Source organism: Asparagus officinalis, chromosome 9, assembly GCF_001876935.1.
Source record: "Asparagus officinalis chromosome 9, Aspof.V1, whole genome shotgun sequence".
Taxonomy (NCBI): domain Eukaryota; kingdom Viridiplantae; phylum Streptophyta; class Magnoliopsida; order Asparagales; family Asparagaceae; genus Asparagus; species Asparagus officinalis.
The window spans coordinates 38,629,107-38,647,467 of record NC_033802.1 but is presented as its reverse complement, the minus strand read 5'-3'; the positions used below and the strand labels follow the sequence as shown (position 1 = coordinate 38,647,467).

The window sequence follows — 18,361 nt, the reverse complement described above, 5'->3', positions numbered from 1 at the left end:
CGCGTAGGTACCCGAATTTTCTGTTCTCATGTTGTAGCAATCACCCTCTCAAAACCCTAGCTTCTCAACTTTGTTTTCTAGAGAATTTTTGAAGGAGGAACACGTTTTCTCACACGTTTAGGAGATCAAAGAGATCAAATCAAGGCAAGTTCATCTCTTCCCAAACTCATCCCCTTAGTTTTCGTTTCTAATGGTTTAAACCATAGATTTGGATGAATAGAACTATAGATCTGAACACTAAATGAAGAAAAGACAAGATGTCGATGTTTAAAACCATAATTAATTGTTAACTGATGAATAGATTAGGATTAGAAGCCTAATTAATCAACTAAAACCTGTTTAAGTGATGTTTAGGGAGTTTAAAACTTAAAAAATCAAGTTTTGTTGATGTGTTTTGGTTTTATCGTTTTTAAACGCAGTTTATACAAGATTTAAATCATGTGGTACACCCTATGTTAATAATTAACGAGTTTTGAGAGAAATACTTAACCCTATAAAAACAGATAGTTTTGTTCCAGTGTTCGGCTCGATCGACTGACCCCATGGATCAATCAACCAATCAGTTGTTCAAGGTATAACGTTTTCCCACTGGTCAGTCGACCGGTAGGAATAACCAGTCGACCAATTGAGGCTATGCACAATTGTGTACGACGCCGCCCGGTCGACCAATGGAATTTATCAGTCGACCGATCATGTATCAGTCGATCGATTTCTAAAATCAGTCGACTGATCTGGTGCTATTTCTCTGCTTATGATGATATTCTACATACGTTTGGCCGTGAACACGAAGGACGGGATCGTATGTCGATACACGTGCGTGTGTATAGTGGTGTACACATTTGGTTTAGGCACGCACGGATCCTCGGAGTGCGTGGTCATATGTCGAGCTGTCGCGATGTAGGAGCGACAATTATCGAGTTGTTTAGTCAGTGTCAATTTTTACATGGGTGGTCGAGATAGGTTGTGAGCCACACGAGATTGCGATGAACCATGGGATATTGCGAGTACCTATACTCCGCATCATACATCTTATGGATGTCATAGCAGGCTCCACAATTTCTGATTGATCTCATGACGTCGCTTGCAGCTAGATTGGCAACGCTCGAGAAGCGAGTGGCGAATCAGGTTCCGCCAGCAACACCACCTCCTGTGATTCCACCACCAGTCGTACCAGAAGTCACACCACAACCAGTTGTTGACAGAGGCGCAGAGCAGAAGGCTTGGCTCCGATTGGTGGAGAGATATCAAAAGCTAAGGGCACCAGAGTTCCAGGGTTTATCGGACTCACTTGTAGCCCATAAGTGGAAGAAAGATGTGACGAATATCCTAGATATGTTCGACATCGATTCGGTCCAGAAACAGAGGCTGGTAGCATTTAGCCTTAAGGGTAACGTCGGAGGGTGGTATAGACTTCAGTTTACACCCGAACGGAGGATGACACTTAGTTGGGAGGACTTTATTTATTTCTTCGATGAGCAGTATATATCTTCAACAGTAAAGGCCGGGAAAGAGGCAAAGTTGTCCCAATTAGAGTAGCGAGACGTGTCAATAGCTGATTATGAAAGCAAATTCATGAATTTACTCAGGTTCACAGGCATGTGGCACACAGGGGAGCGTCAGGCTCAAATGTTTTTTATGGGACTTCGACCCAGCATTCGTCGCTATTTGGTATCCCGTCGTTATCGTTCTGTGCGAGAGGTGACCGACGCTGCTATCTTCTACGAGGCTTAGACCGCTATGTTTCAAAAGAGCAAAGAGGGAAGCTCTAAAGAAGGACAGTACGGGGAAAAAGGCAAGGACAAGAGATCATTCGCAGGACCTGGAGGACCTCAGCAGCAGATTAGGCCTCGTTTGGGTGGACAGCAGCAACAGCAGGGTCCTCATCAAAAGGGATAATAGGATCAGAGGCGTCAAAACAACGCAAATTTTAAGGAAATTGCTATAATTGCAACAAGTATGAACATCTGGCTAGGGACTGTCGTAGCGTGCCAGTAGGAGGACAACAGGGCAAAGATCAGGGTCAGCAACAGGGCCGTGGTTAGGGCCATGGGCACGGTCAGCAGCAGAGAATTGAGTCAGGACCGATAGTTCAGAGGATAGAGGGCCAAGTGCATGCTATTCAGGAGCTACCTCAGGGACAGATGGTTACGTATACTCCAGAGCCTTCAGCACAGCAGACCGCGACTTCCGATCGAGTTTATGCAGTTGTATCACGTGATCATGGTGCGAGTAGGGTCATGGTGAAAGGTACATTCATTGTGAACTCCTTCCCATCCCGGAATCTTTTTAATTTAGGTGTTTCACACTCCTTTATATCTTTTGCATTCATGGATAAGCTTCAGCTAGTTGCACAGCATTTAGACATTCATTTGTCAGTTTCTACTTCTTTAGGGGATATGTCCCTATTAGAGAGTATCTATAGGAGATGTATTGTCAGCCTAGACGAGTCTGAGTTCATAGTTGATTTGATCGTCTTACACATATCTGAGTTCGATGTGATTCTTGGTATAGATTGGTTATCTTCCTACCATGTCAGTATCGACTATTTTGCCGAACAGTCAATTTGTGAACGTTCATTGGGACTGAGTTGGTTGTAGCAACCTCACAGAGGAACCAGTTTACAGAGTCATTTCTGACATACATCGAGAAGTATTGCAGCGGGATCAGGGTGCCAATTTGTGCGAAACCAGAGTAGCAACCTCATAGAGCAACCTCAGTATCGACTATTTTGCCGAACAGTCAATTTGCGAACGTCCATTGGGACTGAGTTGGTTGTAGCAACCTCATAGAGGAACCAGTTTATAGAGTCATTTCTGACATACATCGAGAAGTGTTGCAGCGGGATCAGGGTGCCGATTTGTGCGAAACCAGAGTAGTTTCAAAGTATTAGGATATCTTTCAGGACATACCTGGATTGCCTCTAGTGAGAGATGTTGAGTTCTACATAGAGTCGTAGCCTGATACAACACTAATATCCCTTGCACATTATCGTATGACATCTGTTAAGATGAGGGAGTTACTCAATTAGAGGAGCTCATTGCTCAGGGATTTATTCGTTATAGTCATTCTCCGTGGGGAGCACCGATCCTTTTCGTGAAGGACGGCAGCCTTCGTTTGTGCATTAATTACCGTGAATTAAATAAGGTCACCATTGAAAACAGGTATCCGTTATCGAGGATTGATGACTTATTCGACCAGTTGCAGTGGGCGAAATGTTTCTCAAAAATTAATCTTCGATCTGGTTATCACCAGTTACGCGTCCGGAAGATGGATATTCCTAAGACCGTATTTCTGACTCGGTATAGGTCCTTTGAATTTCTTGTCATGTCATTTGGGCTAACTAATGCACCCGTAGTATTTATGGATTTAATGAACTGGATTTTTCGTTCATATTTGGACCAGTTTGTGATTATTTTCATCGACATCCTCATCTACTCGAAGTCAGAGGCGGAGCATGAGCAGCATTTTCGTTTGGCATTACGGACTTTGCAAGAGCGCCAATTATATGTAAAGTTTAGCAAATGTGAGTTTTGGCTTTCAAATGTCAGATTTTTGGGTCACGTCATTAGTAAGGAGGCTATTGTACTTGATCTAGTTAAAGTCGAGACAGTTCTTGATTGGGAGCCATCAAAAACAGTCACGGAGATTCGTAGCTTCTTGGGCTTATTAGTTACTATAGAAAATTCATTCAGGATTTCTCCAAAATTGCTACTCTATTGACACGCCTTAAGAAAAAGGGTCTTCAATTTGTTTGGAGGCCAGAGTGTCAGCATGCCTTTAAGACTTTAAAGGCCAAGTTGACTACCGCACAAGTGTTGATCATTCCGAACAGTGGTAAGATCTTTGTTGTCTACACGGATGCGTCATTATCGGGACTAGGAGACGTTTAGATGCAAACTCAGAGAGTGATTGCTTACATCTCATGGTAGTTGAGAACTCATGAGCAGAATTATCCTACTCACGACTTAGAGTTGACGGCGGTGGTCTTCGCACTTAAAACGTGAAGACATTACCTATATGGGGTTCAATTCGAGTTATACACAAATCATCAAAAGCTAAAATATCTCTTTTCTCGGAAGGAACTCAACCAGCGGTAACGACGATGGGTCGAGTTTATTAAGGACTATGAGCAAGGTTTTAAATATCGGATGTCGGGTTCATGTCGTTCGGCCAAAATTCATGTCGGATAGCGAAAATCGGGGATATATCGGGGGACATGAAAAAAATATCGGATTGCCATATCGGATAGGTTGATATAATATCATAAATGGAATCTTCACATACTTGATAATTATATTGTCTAAACATATGAAAAAGTACATATGAGAAGGTCTTCATTTTCACAAGCAACCACCAAGTTTTTGCTTTTGCATAGAAAACCAAATAGACACTAGAACAACTTAACTGCATATGTTTAGACAATTCTTATTAAAGTATAATAATTATCCAGAATATAAAAATTACTAATACAATTCTTTATACACAACTTTATTTATTAATGTAAAGATTTATTAATTGTTCAATTTAAGAATTTATGTTATTATAAAAGTCACTTCATAATTTTACACTCAAAGAAAAAGATTACAAAAAAAAATGTTCACATACAAAGCGCGTGCATTATACTAGTAGGAACAAAAAAAAAATTCTACTGAAATTAAAAATTAAACTCGTAATTGCTATTCTAAACTACTTAACTGCATCGACTAACAATTGCAGGATTTTTATTATATATCTGTCATTTCTCCAAACAAGAAACTAGTAAAACCGAAGTATATGTGCACCTAATACAAATAAATTCATGTGTTCTTATAGCCTTCCATTATAAAGAAAACACATGCAATAACAAGTAATTAAAACCTACAAGCACCCATATGGGTAGTGGATGAGAAACAATGTGAAACTTTACATAAATAGAAGGTGAAAGATATTGCAAATCATATGATTTCAACATGTCAATGTGAAACCGATATTTCTAAATTTTGGCCGATATTTGATAGCCGAAATGTCGCCCGATATATCCGGTATTTTTCGACATGTCCCCGACATGACCTCAAAAACGCCATACGTATTAAATTCAACAATTTCGTGGCGGCTAGGCTCCGAATCCGTAATATCAGCCGCCATGTCCGACATGATCAGCCGCCATGTCCGACATGGCGGCCGATATTTAAAACACTGACTATGAGTTCGGGTTTCAGTACCATCCGGAGAAAACAAACATAGTAACAAATGCTTTGAGCAGAAAACGTCGACATAGATTTGCAGTTTTAAGATGCTTGTTGTACCGAGACATTCTTACCCTCAGTCAGTTTGACGTCAAGACCAGAGATTAGCGGATGCAGTGCATTTCTGGGGGCGTTAGCAGTACTACCATCACGGATTGATAGAGTGGTTAAAGCTCAATTTGAAGACCCTTAGATTCAAATCCAAAAGGGAAAAAATTTCAAAAAGCCCAAAGCAGATTGGACCATCGGATCAGATGGGAACCTTTGAATGAAAGGACGACTAGTAGTGCCAGATAATCCGTAGTTAAAGGACTTGTTTGATGAAGCATACCGTACGAAGTACACGGTACATTTAGGTACAACCAAAATATACAATGACCTGAAGAGACACTTCTGGTGGAACGACATGCGTAGGGATATTGAGGTATGTATCAAAATGTTTTACCTGTCAGTAGGTGAAGGCAGAACATCAAAAACTAGCTAGAACCCTACAGCCCTTATCTATTCCTGAATGGAAGTGGATAGATATTCGATAGATTTCATTATAGAATTATCGAGATCTAAAAAAGAAATTAATTCCATTTGGGTTATTGTTGATCGATTGACAAAGTCAGCGTACTTCCTGCTAGTTAAGACAACTCATACTACAGAGACTTATGCAAGGATTTTCATTCGGAAGATTGTGAGATTACATGAAGTTCTAGAGCCGATCGTGTCGGATCGTAACTCAGTATTCACATCACATTTCTGAAAGAACTTTTAGAATTTTTTTGGCAATTAGCTAGCATATAGTAGTGTTTTCCATCCACAAATGGATGGTAAAACAGAAAGAGTCAGCCAAATATTAGAGGACATGCTTCGGGCATGCGTGATAGATTTCCAAGGCAGTTGGGAAGATCATTTACAATTAATTGAGTTTGCTTACAACAATAGTTACCAATTGATCATAAGTATGACTCCTTATGAAACATTATATGGAAGGCCCTGTAGATCTCTAATTTATTGGGCAGAGAGCTAAAGGATAGTTTACTGCTTGGACCAGATCTTGTGAGACAAACTACGAAGAAAGTAGCGTTGATTCAAGAGCGTATTCTTACAGCCCAGAACTGGTAGAAGAGTTACGCAGATCAGAGACGACGACCTTTAGAATTTCAAATTGGAGACGTCTTATTGAAGGTGTCACCTATGAAAGGTGTCAAATGGTTTGGTAAACGGAAAAATCTTGCCCCGAGATATATTGGTCCGTACAGAATTGTAGATTGTATTGGAGCTGTCTCATACCGACTAGACCTTCCAGCAGCAATGTCGAGTGTGTATCATATCTTTCATATCTCGATGCTCAAGAAACACTTACGAGACGAAGAACAACAGAGTGGTTGATGTACCGGGTTTAGAACTTCAGACAGATTTGACTACAATTGAGACCTCGGTCCGCATTCGTGTAAGGGAGAACAAGAAGCTCCGGAATAAAGGCATCCCATTAGTAAAGGTGCAGTAGAACAGGAAGGAAGTTAAAGAAGCTTCCTAGGAGTGCGATGAGGATATGGGTCGTGACTACCCACACCTGTTCGAGCAGATATATTACTAGTTTTGATATTGTTGGTCTTTACCTTATTTATATAGCCGCATTTACACTTCACGCTGGAATGTGAAGTAGGATCGCGTTTCCTCACGCGTTTAGGAGATCAAAACGATCAAATCAAGGCAAGTTCATCTCTTTCTAAGCTCATCCCCTTAGTTTTCGTTTCTAATGGTTTAAACCCTAAATTTGGATGAATAGATCTGTAGATCTGAACACTAAATGAAGAAAATGCAAGATCTCGATGTTTAAAACCATAATTAATTGTTAATTGATGAATTGATTAGGATTAGAACCCTAATTAAACAACTAAAACCTGTTTAAGTGATGTTTAGGGAGTTTAAAACTTAAAAATCCAAATTTTGTTGATGTGTTTTGGTTTGGCCGTTTTTACACGTAGTTTATACAAGATTTAATTCATATGGTACACTCTATGTTAATAATTAACGAGTTTTGAGAGAAATACTCAACCCTATAAAAACAAACAGTTTTGTTCCGGTATTAGGGTCAGTCGACTGACCCCATGGATCAGTCGACCGATTGAGGCTATGCACAATTGTGTACGTCGCTGCCCGGTTGATCGATGGAATTTATAAGTCGACCGATACATGTATCAGCTGACCGATTTTTAAAATTAGTCGACTGATTTGGTGCTATTTCTCTGCTTATGATGATGTTCTACGTACGTTTGGCCGTGAACACGAAGGACGGGACTGTATGTCGATACACGTGTGTGTATAGTGGTGTACACGTTTGGTTTAAGCACACACGGATCCTTAAGAGTGCGTAGTCACATGTCGAGCTGTCGCAATGTAGGAGCAACAATTATCGAGTTGTTTAGTCAGTGTCAATTTTTGCATGGATGGCCGAGATAGGTTGTGAGCCGCACGAGATTGCGATCAACCGTGGGATATTACAAGTACATATACTCCGCATCATACATCTTTATGGATGTCCGAGTTTGGTTGTGAGTCGCATGAGATCGCGATGAACCACATGATACTGTGAGTACCGAGACTCCACATCTCTTTTGTTTACATGGTGTTCCGGATTAGGCTGACATGCCTATACTCCTCTAGGTGTACGAGTTAGGTAGTGAGCCGCAAGATTGTGCGATGCGCCACAGGATATTATGATCACTTATACTCCACATCATTTTAGTTGAAGAGAATTATACAGGATTGTGTATTTGCTCTCGTATCATCTACCCCGAGGGTAGTGTGTGTAATATTGTGTTTAGACATGTACGATGTGTCCTTGACGAGGTATCTCTCAGGTCTGTATTTTCGTTCCGTGCCACCTACCCAAGGATAGTGTGAAATGTTATTATATGACATCTATAACATATTTTTGGATAAGGTGTTAGTGATGTGTTTCCTTTTGTTGTTTGTCTATTTATAGAATTTTGGAGTTGATATTTAGCGATTCACAATTTGAGATACATGGTATATATATGAGGGTTTTATTGTTTGGATTATTCGCTCGACGTACTCATCTCAAGTTGTGGATTTCTAAGTATCAACTCCTCTTAATACATGGTAAATGATGTAGGTAGATGTTCTTGCTAGCGTTCTGGCGCTGTTGTTTTCACCTTTTTTTCAGGTAACGGGTCAGAGTTCCGGAGAGTCGTAAGTTGACGGGGATTCAGCATAGTCACCGTCATTCATATGTAGCTATTTTGTGCTCCACAGTGGATTATCTATGATTTTAGTTTTCTTTTAGAGATGCATTTCATTTTGGAGGCTAAGAGTCTATGTACTTTTCAGTTGACTCTTATGTATTAGAGATTTGATGTTCTTAATTTTGTTTATCAGATGTATTTTATTTTTTTCTATTGGAACATGATTATAGTTATTATTGAATACCTCTTCTTTATATTGTGTTCCTTGTATTGTTACCTTTGACGTATCTGCTTGTACCCTCACTTCTTATTTTTGATATCAGCTAGAGCGATATTAATATGATGGTGAAACATGTTTTTGCGCAGTATTGGGTGCATGACAGGTTTGACATCTTTAGGTTCACCTTGGACTGCAGCCATGTGTGAAACCAGGAGCGTCGTAAAAATCTATATAAATGATCATCAAGTTCAAAAAGAAAAGGGTAATTATCACTTAAATATCTTATTGTTTCATTAACTTCACACTTAAATGCTCTGAGTTGTAAAAAGTAGCACAAAAATACCCTAAGTTGTCCGTTAGAATCATGTTAACACCATTAAAAACTAGCTATTTTCACAAAAATACCACCATTGAAATGGTGATAATAAATTGAAGGGGTAGGTAAAATTGTAATTAAAGCAATAAATAGGGTCAAGTGCTAAGCGCATGAGAATATTCTTTAAATTATTCTAACATCCAACTAACATAAGGTAACAATGTGCTACTTTTGAACAACTTAGGGTATTTTTGTGCTACTTTTGAATAACTTAGGGTATTTTTGTGCTACATTTTACAACTCAAGATATTTAAGTGTAAAGTTAGTGCAACAATAGGGTATTTAAGTGCCATTTAGCCAAAGGAAAATAATCTTCAAAGAGATATTGGTTTATGCAACAAGTGCCCATATGTCTTTCTTTCAGCTCCATACCTTATTTTCCCCCCTAAACTATTTATTTTTTCCCTTCTTATCCCCTAAATTATTTTTAGTCCTATATAGCCTCTAAATTATTGAATTCGTTTCACTCTTACACTCTGAACTATTTTTCGTTTCATCTTACCCCCTAAACTATTTAATTCATCCACGCTTACACCCTCAACTATCGCTTTAAGTATCTACCACTTTTCCTATATTATTGTGGGTGTTTTAAATGAATTTAGAATGGAAAGTGATAGCTCAGGGTAAAATGAGACTAAAAATAGGTTAGGGCTTAAGTAGAAACGAAATTACTAGTTTAGCAAGTAAGATGAGACAAAAAGTAGTTCAGGGAGTAAGAACTAAGAAGGGACAAATTTAATAGTTACAGAAGGTATGGACAAGAGCTAATTATTTTTTATATTTTTTTAATTAATAGTTTATAATTTCTTCTTCGTTTTGATAGGAAATAGTGGTTAAAGTAGCTGGCCTCCATATGATCTTTGTTTGGATATTCTATTTTCTGTTTTATTTTATTTTTCAAATCATTATCACCTTAGCTTATGAAACTATACCCCCAATCTTCCCTGTTGTTCTTCATCTCAGCATAACATAGATAAATGTACAACAATAAAAGGATTGGACATTGGACGCTCGCATTTTCATAAGAAAACTTCCTCTCTTTTATTGGATGAGAATGAAAAGAAATGTTTAAGGAGCATTAGCAGTTCCATACTTTAATGTCTAAGATAAAAGTTAGTAACATATGTAAAAATAGACCTGATACAATTTACTTCATTAAAACAAGATTTTTGATAAATCTTGCCTAGGTTCATTCGAGGCTAGTCATTATATTTTCATTTAAATTAATACATATTCGTGGCACGTGCAATTCAAAACTCATAAATAAGCCTACTTGCAGATAATGCTCCATCACTAACACCTAGCAGCAACATTTCATTATATTCTGATATCGTCATGATGATTGCAAAGAGAAAATACAATAGCTGCAGAGAGAACAAGGAATAAAATCTAGGTGAATTTGTCCAAGGGCCAATTGTACAACACTAGGGTATGTGCAATACTTGACATCAACAACTAACAAAGACAATGTGTTCTAATATTTCTCCATCTCTTCGCAAAGGAAAGTAAGCTACTTCTCAGATGTGGAGAGGGAAGAACTGCATTATGGAAAAACCTTATTGTTACAGTGCAACTAAACTTCTAAAACTTATAGATACCAATAGTCGACTTGAAGAAGTTTATGAATGCTATAAAATACTGCACTGAAGAGCACAATGGAATAGAGTTACCTTAATGAATTAATTTCTATAATCACATTATCTTGATCAACACCTGTAAAAGCTCGTAGGAAAGTTGCTTCCACCTTAAATTGAAAATAATAAATTAAATGAGTATCTATGGACACAAGGATGACTATTCCACGTGAAAATTTAGTGTTCTATACTTTTTTTACCTCTTTCTCAAAATCAGCAGAATCTCTATAATCATCATCAAAACCAACACTTCCTGAATCAGGCTGCAACTCTCCAGAAGGCGGAAGACAGACAACATCTTGGTTTGATTCATCAAAATCAAAAGAATGATCAAGAAAGAATTCATTAAGTTTTTCAATAGGAATTGGTGCAATTGAATGCTTCCATTCGTCTTCAAGCCCTGGCTCACCACCTGACCATATGTAAGCACCAACAATAGAAGCCTAGAAGTAATAAAATATGAAAAATCAGTAAAACATGAACAAGAGCATTATTCTGAGATAGGGATTAGTCTAATTAAATGGAGGGAAATGCAAGCTGAGGCATGACGGTGAAGTATGCTGACTGTTGACAATGTCAAAAATATTACATAATCATCACAGCGGAAGAAAATATAAGGATTAATGTCATAGAAAATGTTACCATGATTGCCTCGGAATTGATATTAAGTTACGAGATAATAATGTAATAAACTATCAAAAATTTCAGCCAGCAATGTAAAGAATAGTTCCTAACAAAAGAAACACAAGATGTCCCAGACAAATTGTGTCAAGTAGTTAGAGACAGAAAAATGATAGGTATGCAGATTGTTTACACTGTCCAGTTTTCATTTGAATTCCCATTCAATTATAATTACAATAAAATTCAAACTAGGAAAAAAATAGGTATGAAGTGACAACTTATTTTGCTGAATAAGCTACCAAGAGATAACCACATAGTGAGACCCACCCGATTTGTCACATCAAAATGTGTGAGTCTCACCTCCTTTATCCCTTGATAGCTTATTTTGCTAGATGCGCCACTACCTCATGACCATCAAACCCTTCAAATTAATACAATCATTTTTACAACATAGACTGCCTGTATAGCTTTTTGTATTTATATTTGGAAAAAGGTTAGTTTGGTAAAGATAATTTAAATGTTTTTTCATAATACTTTGAACTCCCATGAATCATGATTAAGCATTCTCAATCTATAAATTTACACCATATAATTATATATAGATGTGGTCTCAATTCAAACGTCTTCATCTTCTCCATCTTATAACCGCCAAAACAATCCATCTATAAATACAAATCCTCACAATCCATCTATAAATACAAATCCTCACTTCTTCCCCTCTCATCAATCTCTCCTCTTCCATAAAAAAAGATCTCTTCTCCAAATTAAAGCTCTTCCTCTCACCATGGTTTTAAATATCAGCGACATGTCGGCCGACATGTCAGATTAGAGGCTGAAGCGACATGGATATGGTCATTTCAAGTCGGATATCGTTTTCTAGGCTCATGTTGGACATGTCGGGGATATTACGGACATATCGGTCGATTTTCAACATTGAAAAATCAGAAATCGGCAGATTTTTTTATTTTTTATTTTTTTGAGTTGATAAGTATTGGGGTTTGGGTTTAATACTCAAAAGCCTAACCTGATTAATTCTTTTTTTAGCCTTTTGTTCCTATAGTAACCCGATAGCATATAATACAGATTAGGGCAAAGAAAAAATATTGCTCTCTTTCCCGACGTGATCTCCTCTCGTTCGTCTTCGTCTCTAAAAATTGAATTTGAGAATTCATAAAAGCGTGATGTAAACAATAAGTTTGAACCGTAGCTTGAATCAATTCGAAGTCTTTAACACTTTATGTCAATTTTATGCAATGCACTTTACTTCATGTTAATTTTTTGCAAGGCACCTCGAAAGTTCTAGTTTGACAATGTGTATTTTATTTATTTGTTGGCATAATAGTCTAATGTTTTCCTTCAAGAAATGAAAAACAACTCGTGTCTTGATGATGAATACTTAACTCAAGTAGGATAAGCTATAACAAAACAAGTACATTCTATCTTGTTGACCAAAATTGAGTAGAAATCTATCCGATATGGCAATCCAATATTTAGTATATGTCCCCCGACATATCCCCGATTTTCACTATCCGACATGAATTTTAGTTGTCCGACATGAACCCGACATCCAACGTTTAAAACCTTGTCTCTCACAATCTCTCTCATTTCCACTTCTACAACAGCTCGCGACTTCTCGCCAACAATCCCGACCTCTATTTGATTCAACCTTCAAGAATGACGACACTAGAATTAGAGCAGTTGCTTAATTGCTCTCTTGGATTGTAATTTGAATTTTGGGTGGATATGCAAAGTTGTAGGAGAGATTTGTTTAATTTGATGATTTTTATTGTGTGTGTGTAATTTTGGTCCTTTGAAGAGTGGTTGAGTGTTTTTCAAAATTCTAATAGGAGAGGATTTAGAATGTAACTTGGAAGTAACTTTTTAGATTGTACACTTGAAAATGGAATCCTTCTTTTTTTTTTTTTTTTTTTGGTTTTGCCGGTGTAAGGATTTAAAATAACTCTTTCTTATTGATAATTTTTTTATGTCGTTGCAATGATTCTATGACATTCATTGCTTTAGTTTGCAAGTGTGAAATCATTTTGAGTACTTATTCATCTACATATATTAGAATGCATGTGATTGCTAAAAGCCATCGACAAGAACATTCAATGCTAAATTACCTCTTTCTATAGTACTTGTTTTAAAAAAACAAAACAAATCTAAATTCAAATCAGTACAACCCTCTCAACTACAATTATCAAAACTCGACTAGTTATCAAAACCCAGAGAAATAAGATCGGGTTAGGATTTTTGTTCTCTTCATAAACCCGATCACAACCAAATTTGCCAACGACGAAGCATCATCATCGACAAAGACACCTTGCAAGTAATGACATGTCAACTGAGAAGGCCTTGTGTTGCTGTCTTCTTACAAATTCTTGTCGCTTCTTGCAAATCCCAATTTTGATTCTTGAAGCCTAAATGAAAGGATATATGATTGCCAAACCTAGTATTTTTTCTCACTTTGGGCAAGCAATTAATTTAAATGACTAGGTATTTTGAAAATGAAAGGGAAAAAAATGATATCTTGAGAGCATAATAATTATAATTCCTCATCAAGAGGCAATTGAAATAAGGAGATAGGTAATAGAATGTTGCTCTTGCATTAGTGACTGAATTGGAGAAAAACGCAAGAAGGCAATTAGAACAAGGAATGTCATTAGTGGATGATGTAGCCTCTTCCAAGACGATTGAAACAATGAGATATGTAGAATGTTGCTTTAGCATCGGTGACTGGAGAAAAATTCAGGAACGTAATTAGAACAAGGGAGCTTGGGTAATGTATTCATTCCAAGTTATAATAAGAGTGAGACTTTGTATGATGCTGATTTGCTTTAGAGAATTATTCAGCATTTCTTAGAACAGGGAGACACTGAGAGTTTAGTCCTACACGAGATACTTTTGGTCATAATAATAGCATGGTGATTATGAGAGAGGAGAAAATGCAAAGATGAGAGAGGCGAGGTCATTGGATGGTAACCTTGTAGAGATTTCGAGGGATAGAGACCTTTCACTTGCAATGTTTCATGTTTAACTAAGGTGTTGCCGGAGTATGCTGGAAGTTAGGAGTTGTTAGATTCTCAGATCAAGGTACTAAATTTTCTTTTTTTTTCCATGATTTTCTTCTTAAAAATATTTAATATAGGGTTAGAGAGGTAATTTAGCACCTAAAAATCATTTATGTACCAAATTTTTATTACCCACAGTTAAAGACATTATGCATATTCCCTAAATAATTCACAAGTGAATTAGATTGATTATATGTTTATAACCCCATTAACACATTAATTTCCATTCCAACCCATTAAACTCCCAACTTATAACCTTTATCTTTGCTGAATTTAAATATTTCACCTATGAGTTAAATTGACTATATCTTAAAGCAATTAACAGATTAATGCTTGTTCAAACTTAATCAAATTCTCATCTCTTAACTCCTATCTCTGCTTTGCACCATAAAAGGTCATCATCATAAACCTCTTATCTTCGACTCATGCACACAATCTTCCAACATGTGCCTAGTATAGTACAGGCTTGTGGGAAAAAAAGAATCATGTAGAGGTTTATATTTGCCCAGACATTAATTTTATGTTTGGTGATTTCATTGATATCTTTGCTTGTACTTATTCAGCTTTTTATTTGCATTGATTTCTAAGACTTTTTAACTTTTTGTATTCTTTTTTTAATTACTTTTAATTCTAATAATGGTTACATGTACTTTCCATAGCGATTTAAAATTAACATTGATGGATAACTTATTTACTCCTTCATGTATATGATTTTTCATAGAGTATTATTCATATAATTCTATTTTTTTTTTTTTGATATTTGATACTCTGAGGTCTTTGTCGTGCAAGGAAAAAAGCAAAAATATTATGAGATGTGATCCAAGAAAGATCCAATTAATGATGTGCTGACTTCTAGACCACGGCGACATTAGATCGGCATTAGATGATCGGGTGGAAAACTATTATTAGTCTCAAAAGTGATAGACATTGGTAGACATGTTTAATTATTGATTAAGCAGACTTTGCTCACTATTGTTTTTGAGGGGAACTGTCACTCCAACGTATCAAGCAATATATAGAGTAAGTTCTTGTTATATTTATATTTACTTATGTTAATTAATGAATATAAGTGATTCATCAATATCTGACGAACCTATGACTTGAGCTGAATTTTTCTATTGGGCCAAAAACATATATTAATTTCACTAAATATTAATTTATTAGCTAATAACTAAATATTTTTATTTCAAATTATTGGTTAGGATAAAATTATTAACTTGTTATTTAATTATTAGTTTGATGCAAATATTGAACATAAAATAAGTATTTCCACATCCAACGCTCGTACTCTATACTAGTAGAATTAAAATGAGAACCTATAATTGGTAAGCTTAAACGATTAACCTATTCAAGCAAAATAATCCAAACCTAAATTACAAAAATTAATGCAAATTGACATATCTAAAATCAATTTGATAAATCATAATTGGACAAAGTACATCAATTTTATTCTTTGCTAAAAATAAAGTTAAAACTAAAGAAAGAGGTGATAATAGAGATTTTATTTTCATTAAGCAAAAGAAATAAAACCAAACGATATAAAAATATGTACGGACTCCTACACATGCTTAGGTTGGAGACTTAATTTTAAAAAGGGCAAATTGCAGACAACCCCCTACCGATACTGCAATTACACTTACCACCCCTCAACTATTTAGTAATGCTTAACACCCTTGATTTCATAACAAAAAGGGGGGTTATTTGCACCACTATACTTCTCAAAATGTGAAGCCAAAGGTGGTAAGTACTAGCAAAATAGTTGATAGGTGATAGGTGAAATTGAAGCTACATATAGGGGGTCATCTCCAATTTGGCCATTTCATAAATCATGACTTGCACATTTTAGATACTCACGATTAAACTTCTATAGTTAGACATTTGGTTATACATTTCAAGGAACTAAAAGTGAAAAACTGTTATGGGTATAAGAAAAAAATATTAAACAGTAGATATTGTAATAACATGATTCAGGAGAGTTTAAATATCTAACCAACATGAATATATCATAATCTTTTTCTTTGCAAATCGATAAAAAAATTTATGCGAGAAAGACAACACCTATTATGAAGTTGTACTAACATCGCAACACGTGAACATCTAAGGCATATCTTAGTACTCACCGCATATGTGACGCACACTTTTCAATTGTGTCCTCAATTACGTAATGTGCGACACATGTCCGACAATGGAACACTTCCTTGAACACTTTTTTACATTCATGCTTCATATATTCATTTACTCTCATTTATATGTCAAAATCTATAATTTGAAAAAGGTCTTAAAAAATTCAACTCGTATAAAACTATAAGAAGTTTGAACATATTAAAATAAGAAAACGACACACAATAAGCTATTCTTTACTAGTTAAGAGTCTACGACTATTGCTTCATAAAACTATATAATATGTAACATGTCCATAGACATGTGATGTTTCCATGGTTTGTATCATTAGAAATATGCTTAACCATCTGTGTGCATCCACATATTATGTATACATGTATGTATTAAATATCTTTTTTAAAACCTCTTATTGCAAATATATACACACAACTATACAGAGAGAGTCAGTAAAGCTCTTATAAACTAAGTAAATAGAAGTTTGTTGTCCACCAACTTGTTTAATCCAGTGATTTTACTTTGAGATTTGTGCAACATGTTGTACTAATCAATGCACACATCTCAAAGATACCCTCTTCTCTAGCTCAAAATCAAAATCAAAGCTTAAAAAGTTAGTAGACAAGAGTTTCTATCTACATAAGTTTATAGAAGCTTTACAGCTTTACTAAAAAAGAGAGAGAGATATCCTTGATACCAAGGACATATCATTAGTGTTTTAAAAATAGGCCGATTTTACCGATTTATCGCCGCTATATAGGGTTTTGGGGCATAGCCAATATGATTCCTGTAAAATTTATCGCATATAGTTTTTGGCCGATTTATCCTGATATATCAGTGTAAATCCGATGAAGAGGCTGATTTCTCCTGGGTTAAAAATCGTTCGGTTTTCTACAGTTTACATTTTTAAGTGAACTTGTTCACGTTTGGAGGCAAAAACCCTCTTTTTCTATATTCGATCCACATCCACTAAACAAAAACTATACTATCCTATTCTATTCTACATCCACTCATCGTGTAAGCTCTGCCTCCACTGCTCTTTCCTCCAAATCACTCGCAAATTTCTCACTGGAAGACCTCTATTGACGACCTCTCTCAAAGACTCACTCAATATTTCATTAAATATACTTAGATTACAGCTTATGACATTATATTAAAAATGCTCAGCATCCCCGATATATCCTGATAACCAGAATCCGATATGAATTTTGGCTGTCCGATATATTTCCGATAACCGATACTTAACATTTCCTTAGTAGTGATGTGGAAACATCTCAACCATCCATTTGGTTGTTTCTTTTGTAGAAAAGAAAAGATATTTACCCTACCCAACTAAAAAATATTTACCCTCCCTAACTACTCCATCTCATTGTCTAGATGAATGGTTAATATTAGTGTTGAGCAAACTCTGGTCTAAACCGATAAAACCGACCAAAGTACCCGATTTTTAATGATTCGGTTCGATTTTGTAGTATATCTCAGTTTGGATCAGGTTGCATATTTTTGAATCTGATTATATCGAACCAACCGAATCTGATTATATCTCAGTTTGGATCTGTGTGCATCCATCTATGTGAGAGTTTTTTTTCCTTTGAAATTTTTTATCCATAATATCTCGAAAGGATTGTATGTGATTTCAAGAACATTTCATTTTATGATTTTTTTTTTAAAAGAATTGTTTACATTTAAGGACTAATTTATCTATCTATTTGTAATACGAAGCAGCCTACTCTAAGCAGTGTGTGTTAAAGATCCAGGTACATTGTGATGAATGTTTCTAGAGATTTCACAAGATTATTTTGAGGATAATGGTTAGTTAATCAATAATTGGATAATTGGTGAACACTATGTCACGCAATTTTGTCTAATAATGGATACATTTTCTCTATATCTTATTTG

General features: G+C 36.0%; 1 protein-coding gene across 4 annotated transcripts in view; it reads right to left on the bottom strand.

Moving 5' to 3' along the window:
* Positions 1–18,361, bottom strand: part of LOC109823622 (probable translation initiation factor eIF-2B subunit epsilon) — a 56,687-nt gene that overhangs the window by 11,321 nt on the left and 27,005 nt on the right. For all 4 annotated transcript variants that reach the window (XM_020389901.1, XM_020389904.1, XM_020389903.1 and 1 more), the window contains exons 10-11: positions 10,856–11,098; positions 10,692–10,765 (exon numbers count right to left, since the gene is read on the bottom strand). In XM_020389901.1, the coding sequence (XP_020245490.1) occupies positions 10,692–10,765; positions 10,856–11,098 (317 nt within the window). The remainder of the gene's footprint in view (positions 1–10,691; positions 10,766–10,855; positions 11,099–18,361) is intronic.